General features: G+C 40.1%; 2 protein-coding genes across 7 annotated transcripts in view; both read left to right on the top strand.

Annotated features, from left to right (window-relative positions):
- Positions 1-9542, top strand: part of CREB1 (cAMP responsive element binding protein 1) — a 37315-nt gene extending 27773 nt beyond the window's left edge. For 3 of the 5 annotated variants that reach the window (XM_079311536.1, XM_079311532.1, XM_079311533.1), the window contains 3 exons: positions 383-565; positions 1943-2097; positions 4975-9542. In XM_079311536.1, the coding sequence (XP_079167662.1) occupies positions 383-565; positions 1943-2097; positions 4975-5115 (479 nt within the window). In that variant the 3' untranslated portion in view covers positions 5116-9542. Of the gene's footprint in view, positions 1-382; positions 566-1942; positions 2098-4970 lie in introns of all 5 variants that reach the window. The other 2 variants (XM_079311534.1, XM_079311535.1) reach the window with 1 other exon arrangement.
- FASTKD2 (FAST kinase domains 2) overlaps positions 1-13013 on the top strand; it is a 271660-nt gene that overhangs the window by 210260 nt on the left and 48387 nt on the right. The window lies entirely within an intron of this gene.

The following is a 13013-nucleotide window of genomic DNA, read 5'->3' as shown; positions in this document are numbered from 1 at the left end:
GAGGAATTTCAGATGAGAGGAAAAGTAATGACTGAGAAAAATACCTAAACCAACCAAGAAGAAAATCTTAACAAATTAAAAAGTAGTCCCCAGGGGTGGATTGTAACTCTTCTATGTGATTCTGTTTTATTAGAGAAACTAATTTGTATTTTAGGCTGTAGGTTTTGGCCTTTACAAACATTCAAAAACTTACCTTTTGAAGGATGATTTCTTTGGTGTACACTGAAGCCATGTGTTTGATTTGGGGGTGTGTAAGGGTTCAAAGGATTTAGCTGAGATCAGTATTCTTCCATACCTAGGTTTAGTAGTGTAAGTTAATGAGTGAATTACTGTCTTAAATGCTGGGTTGATTTTTTTCTTTTTTTTTTTTTTTGGTCTGCAGTTGCCATCACCCAAGGAGGAGCAATACAGTTGTCTAACAATGGCACAGATGGAGTACAAGGTCTGCAGACATTGACAATGACCAATGCAGCTGCAACCCAACCTGGCACCACCATTTTACAATATGCACAGACCACAGATGGACAGCAGATACTTGTACCCAGCAACCAAGTTGTTGTACAAGGTGAGAAACTTCACAGCCAGTCGTTCTGTGTATCATTTTCTCTATGCAGATAGAAGTTGCCAGCCTGACTCCTTCAAATGTGTCAGGAAACAGAATTAACAGCTTTGGCACAGGTAAGTCCATAAAATTATTGAAATTCTGGACAAAACTTTGTCATATTTTCTTGAAGCCTTTCCCTTTTGATTGGTAAAATTGTGGATATTTTGTGTTTAATATATTTGGTATTGCTTTACAAAATGCTGTATTTTCTGCATTTTGTCCACACAAATTTTTTATATATTCTGCAAAAACTAATGCCACTTTGGAGTTCTGAGTTCTCCCATATGTGCAACAATAGGAAATTTAAAGCAAGCATTAAACATAGGAGAGAAGGATGTTTGATTCTTTCTAAAAGGATACTTTAATTTTTTAGTAATTTTTCCCTCTTTTTCAATTTCAAGTCATAATTTCTTCCTACTGTAGCTTTTGTAACTAGTCACTGAGTGACTCACTCAATCAGTGAGTCTTGGAATCATAGAATAATTTGGGAGAGTGCCTTATGTGATCATTTCGTCTAGCCCTCAACTTGGCAGAGCTACTTTCACTTTGAATAAGTTGTGGGGAGCTATTGTATCAAAATACATATTTTGGTTTGTTAAAAATTGAGGAGTATTACAAAATTTTTATTAAAAAGAATGGAAGTCTGCCCCTGCTTCTATGACTGTAAAGTAGTTGCTTTGAAAGGTATCCAGTGAAGAGTTTACCAGGCATCAGTAAAAATGCATAGTAAAGTACTATTGTTGCATTGATCTTTGGGTTTTTGTGTTCTTAAGGACATATGATTTCTTTAGGTGGTATTGTGATTTCTTATGAGCTCAGGCAAGATTAACACAGTACTAAGATTACAAGATTATAAGAGAAAGCCTAGACGTTGCTTATACTAAAGAAGCAATAGAGTGCACTGTCCATCTCTTGTGGGAGTAAATGCTACAATTTTACATTGTTTTTTTCTATGCTAGATACATACACGTGCAGTTCCTCCTTTTCCAGAAAGACATTTGGAGCTTAGCTAGAAATAGTGACCCCATCCTTCTGTAGAAATGCTAGAACTGCCCAAAAACCAGAAAAGTACAAAGAAATATAACAAGGGAGAAAGAAGTGGAGCTATAGAGCAAGACCAATACAGTTACCAAGCACAAGTGAGGACTTTTTCAGCAGGAATGCCCAAAAGCTTGTGTAGATTAGTAGCCGTGATGGCCCAGATGAGGCTGTCCCTCCTGAGCTGCGGCCCAGGGTGCACGGTTAGAGAGGTGGCTGTGTCAGAGATGAGTAGGTGCTCTCCACAGCACGTGTGACAGCGCTGTCACCAGACTGATGCCATGTGCCATGTCCCTGCAGCTGCCTCAGGAGACGTGCAGACCTACCAGATCCGCACCGCCCCGACCAGCACCATTGCGCCGGGAGTGGTCATGGCCTCCTCGCCAGCACTGCCCACCCAGCCGGCTGAGGAGGCTGCGCGGAAGAGAGAAGTGCGCCTCATGAAGAACAGGCACGTACACTCCCCTCACTCTGCCCTCCAGGCAGCTCTGCTTGGGCTCCAGTGCCAAGACTAGGAGTCCTGATCTTTCCTAGTCATGAAATGCCTAATGAAGAATGTGCCTTTAGTTAAAGATGTAAAGCAGAAATGCGTATCTAATGCTGTGTGTTGTGACTGTGAAGCCTTGAGTGAAGTGTCAGACTTGTTCTGTGAGCTGTGTGAATTTGGTTGTTGAAGTAAGGAGAAAAGTAACTGGTGACACTTGCATGACTGCAGATATGTTCTTACAAACACCAAGATGAGTTGCTTTTTTTGAGTTAGTACATTCATGTGGTTTTACTTTCCCAGATTCTTTCTCTTAGCCTTCTGTATGCATTCTCCTTGCTGCTGGCCCACATGGCTCTTTGTGAGTACTTTCTTGATTGCCTCACTTGTTCTTTTAGCCACTTTGGGTTTTCTCCTCCAGGGGCAGAAAGGCTCAAGCAAAGGCTAAATGAGCATCTGTTTCTTTTGATTGAAGTCCTGTGGAGCCAGTAGTGGCAGCAGAGGGGCTAAAGGAAAGGTAAAGACTTGATCCTGTAGGATTCAGGAGGAACAGCTGAGCTTAGAGGTGGGAGTTGGGTGGAGGTAGCAAAGGAAGGGAGCGGTAGGGAGAAGTTGAGCAGAATGCTCCTGAAGTCTGTTGCTGTGGGGATGGGAAGGGGCAGGCCTGAACAGGCCCATCACACCACCAAGCTGGAACTCTTACCCACAGGCCACAGATTGGAGCCTGTGTGTTACACTGTGACACTGAGAACCCAGTGCTTGCTGCCCTTCTGAGCAGGGAAAGCCCCCTGAAAACCTCATTAACTTCATCTGTCAGTCTGAAAATATTGATGTTGTACAGGTTCATTTATCTTCTGTAGGTTGCTGTTCTGTGAACACAATAGAAGCTTACTTGAGCAGACCCAGTGCTTATACAAGGGGCTTTAATGAAGTAAATAATACTGAACAGCAGAGTTCACTTTTTTAAAAGGTTTTTGTACAGGATGTCATCCATCTCCCTTTTTATGTAGTTTTCTCATACCAGTGAATAATGGATATCACCCTTTCAGGCTCTGCATTTGAAAAAAAATATAATTAGGATCACAGAATGCCCTCATTTAGACATCAGTCTAAATTCAGTAAAAGAAAGCTTTTGTGTTTATGAAAGCCAAGAAAAACAATGGGGAATTACCCCACTTGAGTTAAATGGACAGCTTTTGCAACAGTATCATGTTGCATGTGGTGCTTTTAGCCTGTCTGCTTAATAGATATTTGCAAATCTATGCTCCATAGCAAAGGGCGAAAAAAAGATGGAGAGGCAGATGGTAAGATGGTACTTACTGGAGGATTATAGTGTAAATATTCATACATATTATTGTGCAAATTTTCTGTATACATTTTTAAAGCTCTGTAATTCAGTAAAACTCTGGCTGTTCATAATGAACAACTAGCACGCACAGACATGAGGTGGCTTTAATATATGCAGCCTAAGGGGGGAAAAAAATCACAGAAAGAAAATGTTGTCACCCAAGGAGACAGGTTAGTAGTTTGCATTGGGAGGCACTTCCTGATCAACTAGTACTTATCTTTTGGTAACAACTGAAAATGACTTAAATTCTAAATCTTACACATGGTTTACTGAAGCACTGCAGGCATGTGAAATTGTATTTGTGGAAGTGACAAATGGATACCTGAGTCCTTTCAGGACTTGCAGGCTATGTTTTCTTCATCCTGTCTCATTTGGGAGTTGAATTTCAAAAATTACTGTAGAGGTCCTGGAATGCATTCTGTTTTTACAGCTACTATTTATCTAATAAGGGGAGGAACTGAGTTCTGATTTGTCCTCTCATTTCCCAGAACACTCACTGTCTCACCAGTCTGTGTAGTGTTTGCAGTGAAGGGTCACACAGACTCTTATTTTTGAAGCTGTTCTGCTTTGCACCTAAAGGTTCAGGGCAAGTAAGTGTTTATTTCCATGTGTCTGCAGAGTGCTGCTGGGACAAGCTGCACTGCAGGAGGAGAGCCCTCTCCCTGGGCTCCCATCTGCCCGTGGCATTTAGCCTTGTGCTTACTTTGCACGTTGGTGCCATTATATTGCTGTGCAGGGTAGTTCCTGCCTTGGTATTCCTGCCTTCAGGATGCTCAGCAGCACATTAATACCTTCTGGTATTTTTCACTGGTGTTCTTGGTATGTTACCAAGTTACCTACAGGCAGCTCACTCTTAACAAGCAAGACTTAGATGTTTGACTATCTTGAGGTCTGTTCTTTGTATAGCTGACTGGGGCTAAAGAATTGCATGGTTCCTACTGTTTATTTTGTGGTTTTTAAATTTTTATTTCTGTCAGTAATATAATCATTGCAGTGATGCAGACTTTATTAAAATGAAAGTGTTGCTTAAGAGCAAATATATGAATGCTCTAAATACAGCACTTTTTTACATCAGTTGATCATCTTGTTGGACTGCAGTAAAGGGAAAAGTTAAAGACTGTAAAAAGAATAATAGATATTAATAAATTTAAATTATCGCAGCAGCATATGACTCAGCCTAAAGGCTCCAATGTAAATCCTGCAAGCCAAATCTTATTACTGAGTAAGACCTTTTGCTCACAGAAATAATAATAAAAATAAATAATTTTATTGGTGCTGTCTTACTGGGATCTGTATGTTGAAATGATATGTGGATCTTGTGTGTGTTTTGTGAGGAGCAGTTGTTAAGGACAGGTTTGTTCCTCACTTGCATTTCTTCACAATACCTCCATGTTCTGAAAATGGCAGTACTAGTAAAGGTTTGCCTGAAAGCAGTTGGGTAGCCCATGTCTACAAATGATTGTTCTGGATTTGAATGGCCTTTTTTTGCTTTGCAGAGAGGCAGCACGTGAATGTCGCAGGAAGAAAAAGGAATATGTGAAGTGTCTAGAAAATCGAGTGGCTGTACTTGAAAACCAAAACAAGACACTGATTGAGGAGTTGAAAGCACTTAAGGACCTTTACTGCCACAAATCAGATTAATTTTGGATTCTCATTTTCACTTGTCCAGGTGGGATAGAGACTGGTTCTGGCTATACCCAGAAAGACAAAGTAAACTTTTTATTTTCTAAACATTTCTTTTTTTCTATGCGCAAAACTGCCTGAAGCAACTACAGAATATACTTCATCTGTGCTTTGCATCAAACTGTGAATGTTCAAGTACTTGCCTCCACTTCTCCCCTTACAAGATGAATTTCATCATCAATCTCAGCGTGAAGAAGAACAGGCTTCTTTCTCGTCTCCCGATCCTCTTCAAGGAGTAACAGTGGTCGCTTGGGAAGTTACTGTGGGGAGGGTCCTCTTGTAAAGATGTCAAGAATTTGTGCTGAGCTCTTTCCATTGCCTTAGAGACAGAACCACCCCAGCCTCTTGGTCCAGAGAACTGTGGGCTGCATAGGTGGAGCGTGCATGGTACAGGGAAGAAGCAGTGGTTGCCAAATTGGTTTCACACATTCATGCTGAACTGTACAAATACACGGCTGAGCAGCATGCCAGACGAAGGGCACTTCACTGTCACGTTCTTGGTGTGGAGATAAGAGACCTTTGTCAAACTAGCCCAGGAGGGGGTCTGATTTGCAGCCTGTATTAAGCCCTCCTGGACTAATAAGACCTTCTCCATACCTCAGAAACAAATGCATTGAAATGAGCTTCACTGGTCAGTTGTTGCTTCTCATAGCTTATGTGTGCAAGTGCGTTCAGCATTCTGAGTGCACAGAAAACAGACACCAGCTTCATAGGAAATAGGTTGGGAAATGGTATTTGGATGGGAAAGAAAGTTTTAAAAAAAGATGCAGTCATGATGTTCACATAGTAAACAGGGGTAACACATTAAACCACTGCCTGTTTGTCTGCAGAACAACTAAGCAGTTGAAGCATGGCCAACTCCACTTAGGTACTCCCTGATGACAGTATGGTCTATGTCCCAAGTCCTCTCAAGCAATGAGGTTGTTTTTATTTCCCTACCACTGTCTTATGCAATGGAAATTATTGTACTCTATAGAAATGTCAGCCTGGTTTGCTAAATTATTTTTTGAACTTTGAGGCTGCCTTCTATACATAAATTAAGTTGCAGTATGACAGCTGCTAGGACAACCTCAAATATTAAAGAGGACTTTAGACACAGATATTCTAACTCCTGCTTTGCAAGGGATAGTACTGATTATTTGAACCTGGCCAGGTTAGCTAAACTCTTAATTTATTTGGGGTACTTTTTATGGAAAGGGTCAGATTTACTCAGTAATCTATTCCTGCAACTAAAATTACTCACGTGCCTCAGATGTTTGCAGGATGATTTTTTTTTTTCTCTGCACTGAGGAACTGTGATCTTTCCCAGATTTATGGTGTTAAAAAAGGTAGTTCATATTAAAAAAAAAAAAAAACAAAAACCCTCTGTACTAAGCATTAGGACTTTAAAAGAATCATGCTCAAAAGGAACCAAAAAAGAACATCAAGAAGTTGTTAAAAAGAATGTGTCCAAAAGAATCATGTACAGTCTGTGTACTGGCCCTCTGAAGCCAGTCTTTCACTGTTGTTAACTTGGGTCATTTTATGGAGTAAGTTTACTTTGGGCTTCTGGTCAAACTTCTATGTATCCCAACACATGGATAAATCTCTAAGGCTCTGGTCTACACTAATGCCTTGCCTAGCAGAGTATTAGCTAATATTTTTTCCCATTCACTCTATCTCTTTTTAAGATAAATTTCACACACAGGCTTCTAAAAGGTCATACAATTAGTGTGACATTGTAAGAAAAGTACTTGGAAGACTCTGGGCAGTTGAGTCTCAAACAGCTAAGCAGTATTAAAAGTCCTAGATTTCTCATTTGAGAGGGCATTCCGTTTCCAAGACTTTATTTAAAAGGAGCATGGTTAAATTTACAGCATTATTGTTAAATCTAGAGTTATCAGGAATTGCAAATTACACTTGTATTTCAAGAAGAGAACAGAAGTATGAGAAATATGAAAAAAATCACTTTCACAAGTTTTGTGGGTGTTTATAAATGGTCTATTTTTATCTGCCATAGAGAGTTGATTTTTGTGGTTTTATTTAATGGGAGATGAATTTATTAGTTTAGCAATGCAAATTTAAAGAAGACCCTAAGTTCTCAGCAGTGCTTTTATAAAAATTACCTGATTCGTAAAATCAGCGAATACAAATAAATAAAACGGTTACATTTTCCAGAATGAGTGCTGAAGTAGAAATGTTGATAATACAGGAGTCATTCTTGTAAAACATGAAGCTCATGGTGGCCTCATTTGCAATTACATGGAATGGTTCCTCCAGCTTTGAGAAACACAGAGAAGGCTGTATATGCTCACATTAATGCTATTTCTTTTGTAGAGCATCTGTTTGCAAAAATGTGAGGTTTTGCTGTGAACCTGAGCAAGGCGAGCTGGGCTCTGAGAGCTGTGTCTAGTGGGTAATGAACACTGTCCAGAGTTTGCTGATAATCACTGGGCACAAAGCCTGGGGGCTGAATGGGCATGGGAGCCTAAAACAGTGCCCAGGTGGGGTTCTCCTAAAACACAGTTGGTGCAAATTTGTGTGGCAGTGAGAGAACTGTGTTACCCGTTTGTCTGTGTGTGGTCTGCAAGTGGCCTGTTGTGGTTTTAGCCTAGACTTCATTAGCAAATAAACTTTCACTAAGAAAAGGAATGTAATTCAAAGTACATAGGGGTCTGCAAGAATCTTTATTTTTATTTATGCTGCACTGAGGATTTAGGGACACAAATTTATTTAATGAAAATTATAGATTACAATAATAAAAATGTATTAGACCAAGTACAGGGCTGGCTAGGCTACCCATACATGCTTTACTATTCATATTGACCCAAAAAGGGAAGGAATATGACACAGGAATCCATTCCTATGTTATTTACCAAGTAGTGAGGTTGGGGTAATAAGCTTCTATAAACTAAGGCCATTTGGAAGTAGGATGGAAATTATGCTGGCAAGGGAGAGGGAGGATTAGTTTTATATCTCACGGTTGTGAGTTTTCAAGAACTGATAGATTCTTTTACCTGAAGAGAGGGTTAGAAAGGGCTAGATCCGTTATGTTCATAATAAACAAGAATTGGTTTGAAATATAATTTTTGTAATGTCATTATTTTGCAAAACAACAGCACCAATCAGGCAGTTAAGATATTGTCAAAGGTGCTCTTTTAATTTAGATATTCTTGGAAAATACATATGTATAATATATGTACATATATATATATACACACAGTATATAATCTACAGCTCTGAGAGCTTTTAAGTCAGGAATGCTGAGTATTATAGTATATGGAGGTCAGAAAAAGAATTTTTACTTTTCTGTGCGTCTGGGTGTGTGTGGATGTGTGTGTGTGTGTGTGTGTGTGTGTGTGAAAGCTTCCCCTCACCCCAGTAGCTCTGGGCTGCGTTATTCTAGAGCTTATTACTGATTTGTTTTGTGCTGTCTCTCAGTTATCCATTTTCAAGAATTTTATTTCATCTTTTGTGGCTTTTGTGAAGTTTGTTTTTTATTGATGAAGATTTTTGGAATTATGTAAACAGTTGTTTTACAACCACCACCACCCAGAGTAATTCACTTTTGTGCTTTTTTCTCTTTGGCAGCTATATATCAAAGGCAAAACATTTGGAAGGGTTGTTAAGGTGTTATTTTCTAAAGGAACCACTGGTAAGACTTCTGTTTTCCTCCTGGGGTAGTGGCAATGCACTCTTCCTTAGGCAGCAATTCCACCAGCACTGGCACCGTTGCTTGTATCCGAAAGCACAATCTTAGCCTGTCGTGCTGTCAGGACTGCTCAGACACCTGCAGTTCTGGCTAGCCTGGAGTTGGCATTTGCATTGGAGATCACTGTCTTCTCTGGTACTTGTACATAGGTCAGAAAATTGGTAGGGTGTTTGGAATCATTAAGAGGCTCAGGAAAAAAAAAAAATTAATAAGGAAAAACAGCCCTGATAGTTTCTGACCTAAATTTGTACCACAGGTTGCTTTTTTAAAATCTGGGCTTCCAGTAAACTGCAGCAGCAAGTAGTATTCATCTGTTGGTGAAAAATAGCACCTGCTTTTTTTTTTTTTTTTTTTTTTATTTATGGCAGACAGTGTGTTTTGTGGTTTAAAGATAAGTCTACCAATCAAAGCAAGTTTGATATCAGTGGTTACAAATCTATGACAGTTCATAGAAGATTTAATTGATTTTCTAAGACCTTGTTTTTACTGTAATTTTTTCACCCTGAAGCCTGGTTAGTGATGTAACATTTGCCAATGATCCAACCGAAAGGTCATATATTTATTTTTGTTACACTATGTTCTTGATAAATGCTTAATTAAAATGTGCACTTTAGGAAAAAAAAAAAAGAAAAACCCAAACAAAACACAGAGAACAAAAAAATATAAATTTAAATAAATTTGGTTTGCTTGAGAAGATTTCTGGCATAATTGTTGTGATCCTGCTGCTTGCACACAATTCACTCCTCCACAGCAGTTGACTCCCTGGCTAATTGAACTGGTGGATCAGCACCTGGTGCCCAGCAGGCATTGCTTCAGAAGGGCAGGAGAGCCATAGGGGCAGGAGTCAAGCTTGTGGTATCTCAGAGCAGTACATACAGGATGGATGTGAAATTATTTTTAGAGTAGAACTAGTTCAGTGATCCCATGTGGGAAGGGTAGGTTAATTTGGAAGGAAAGCTAAACTATTTTTCAGCCACTTTATTCCCCCTTTTCCTAATTTGAGATTTGTCTGCAGATTTTACAAGCTGCATTCCAAGAAAATAAATTGAAAGGCTTTCCAGTAATTTGAGACCAGGAAGTAAAGGTACATTGACATTGTGTCACCCTGCTTGAAAAGAAAAGCACAACCACCTTTCTTTTGCAGGAATGATGAGAATTTACCTATAACCCTGAAGTCTGTCACTGTGAGGAGGTTTTAAAAAGCATCCAGTACATTGATGGTTCTCTGTCGTCTGCCTGGGAACTCGTTTTTCTGAGCTGTGTAATTTACTAGCTGTAAAAGACACTGATTTTACAAAAGCCTGAATGTATCCTGAAGCTCAGTTGGTTTGGCAGGAGCCAGACTGGTGAAGAGAGGGTGCTGAAATCCATCTACTGTGTGCTCGTGACAGGTTCAGGTCTGTGGATAGATAGACTTAAGTGTGTGAATCTTTGGAGAAAAGGGACCAGATCCACATGGTATAAAGAGGGTTTGCATTTCAAGTGTTTTGCCTTGGAATGTGTTTTTAAAATGTATTCAAGCTGTGGCCTGCAAAGAGATGTGCTTGGGCTGGTTGGCACAGCACAAACTGAAGAGAGTGACCTGTTTGCTTTCTGGCACTGCCAGTGCAGGTTTGTGACTTGCTCTGTGGTGAGTTCAGGGCTTTCAGCAGGAGAGGCAGGAGCAGTCAGCTGTGTGCTGGCAGGGAAAGGGCCAGGGCCAGGCTGGAATGACCCATGGCTGGCACACTCCATAAGCTGAGCATTCCCTGGGCTCAGGACTCGAGCAGTTCACTTAGCCTCAGCTGCATATTTCTCTAAATTAGGGGATAGCTGAGAGAGCATGGGGATGGCTGGTCTTGAGCCAGTCATTTACCTGGAAATGGCCACTCTTAAGAGCTGAGGATGTTTGGGTGCTTTCCACAAGTTGTGTTTTATCCAGGTGCCACTCCACTTTTTGTGTTTAATTACATTTATTTATATTAAAACATTAATTTTAAAAAGGTCTATGACTTCAAGTTTATATGAGATATGAAACTGTGCTGCTTATAATGGACTTCTTTGGATGGGAACAGGGCAAGAAGAGGTGCTAGTTAGCAGCCAAACCCTCCATAAACTTTTGTCCACAGATTGGTTGTTCACTTCAGAAATTAGTTGTTTGTACTCTGGATTTATAATTTGAAATTGTTTTGAAACAATGTTTTTCAGGGAAGCTTCCAGAATGAGGGTTATTATTCTCCCTTTGTAGTGTAAGCTGGAAAGAGTATGTTCACCTCATCTGCATTTCTGATTCTTTACCCAAACCATGTCAGCACAAAACAGGGTATTTGAGCTTGACTCCCACATACTTGTGGAAGTTAAAAGACTAAATGAAAATCACTGGGGGAAAATAGATGCTTTTTTACATCTCCCCAAAAATCTAAAAACATCCCTGTTGTGTTCCTTTTTTTTTTCTTTCTTTTTTTTTTTTTTTTTTTGTGCTTTATCTGTGTTTAAAACAATTGTACTGGGTTATAATGCATTTTATTAACACTATGTACATATTAGCTGCTTTGTGTTTCAGAATGGTAGTAATTGCTTTGTATATTAAAGTGATTCTTGTGAATTTGTGAATTATTGTCATAAAGAAGTGCTTTTTCTTACTGTAACCTTTGTGGTATAAACTGTCATAACTCCCTTTTTACACAAACATTTATGTGCAGTCACATAAACATGCTTTAAAAAACTCTACAAAGTCTCTTTTTTAAGCAGGGTGTTCCATTTACACTAATTTAATTTAGTGGCAAATGGTAGCTAGAGGAATATGGGAAAAAGCATATTTTGAGCAGACTATGGTGTCCTTTCAATGTGTGTCCTGCCTAAGTATTCATAAAGTATTCTCCCCAAAGAGAAGGCTTTTTAAATCTTAATTGATTTAGATGAGTCAGAGGTTAAGTCCTGAAAAACAAAATTTCTCTCCTCTTGATATTTTTAAACCTGCTTTCCAGTATCCATTCTGGTGGTAGTTCTGTTGTTTAATAACATTAGAAAGGTTTATGCCTTTCACAGTTTAAATATGCTGCATGTCTCACTTTTAAGCATTCCTGTAAACCACGTACTGCTGGTCTTTATAACAGAACAGAAACAGAAGGCAACAAAAACGGCAAGGATCACAACCCTATTATGTAATCTGCCAGGCTGGATCCAAACACTGGGATGGAAGCCAGGAGAACAAATTCAGCACTGAGGTAAACACACCTCCAGTGAAATCAAGGAGAAGCAGTAAGGTCAGCTCATTATGGATTTTAGGGATTTTCTAGTTTTTATAATGCCGTTCACGTTCTTGCTCAGAAAAATCTACAGTCATCAGAGAGAATCCCAAACAGGGTTAGTACCTGAGATAAAAATGCAGTTTGGCTTGAATTTTGCCCTGAAAAGAACTGGGTAACACAGATTTCTGTGTAGTCAGCTATGAATCTTAATATCAATCAAACACTAGCTTGGTTGCAATGACGTTTCACAAGAGTTTGTTCTCTTGCACGTTTCGGGGATGGTTTCCCAGTATCACAGCATGGTTGTGTCCTACCTGGTCACTTTCCTGTGGCTTGGACCCATTCCCTAAAGCGAGTGAATTTCTTAAGAGACTACTCGGGGACACGTGCCAAACACATCCTTCTACACAAATGAGCTCAGATCACCTGTTACAAAACAGGATCAGTGCAATGGAACCACCCAAAGGAGAGTGGGATTCTCTAGTGCTGGGATGAACAGGGTGACAGAAAGTGCTTGGGCAGGGTGTTGGTATAATTACCAAACAGCTGCTGGCAACAGCTGTTGTCATGCTTCATCTGCCTCTAGGGCAGGAGCTCCTGTGGCTGTGTGGGCTGGGACAGGTGTCACTGCAGAGGGCTGCTCCCCGTGCTCACCCACCAGCACTTACACCCCTGCTCCTTCTCCTGCAGCCTGGCCTGAGTCACTCCTGACCTCTCCCCAAGGTAAGTGTGACAGCAATACAAAAAACCTGGGAAGCCCAGCCTGCCTGCCCCTCAACACTGTAGCCTTAAAGGCAATCACAACTGACATGCATATGGTTGTGGCCTAACTGCAGTATTCTTGGATCTGGTCTAAATCTAACAGGACCTGCACCCCAGTAGCAGTCAGAGAAGGTGTCCCCTTGGGGTGGTGCCACCAAGAGCTCTTCAGCTCA

The sequence above is a fragment of the Erithacus rubecula genome (assembly GCF_903797595.1).
Source record: "Erithacus rubecula genome assembly, chromosome: 8".
NCBI classification, from domain to species: Eukaryota; Metazoa; Chordata; class Aves; order Passeriformes; family Muscicapidae; genus Erithacus; species Erithacus rubecula.
Note: the sequence above shows the minus strand (reverse complement) of the source record. Positions and strands in the feature narration are given on the sequence as shown.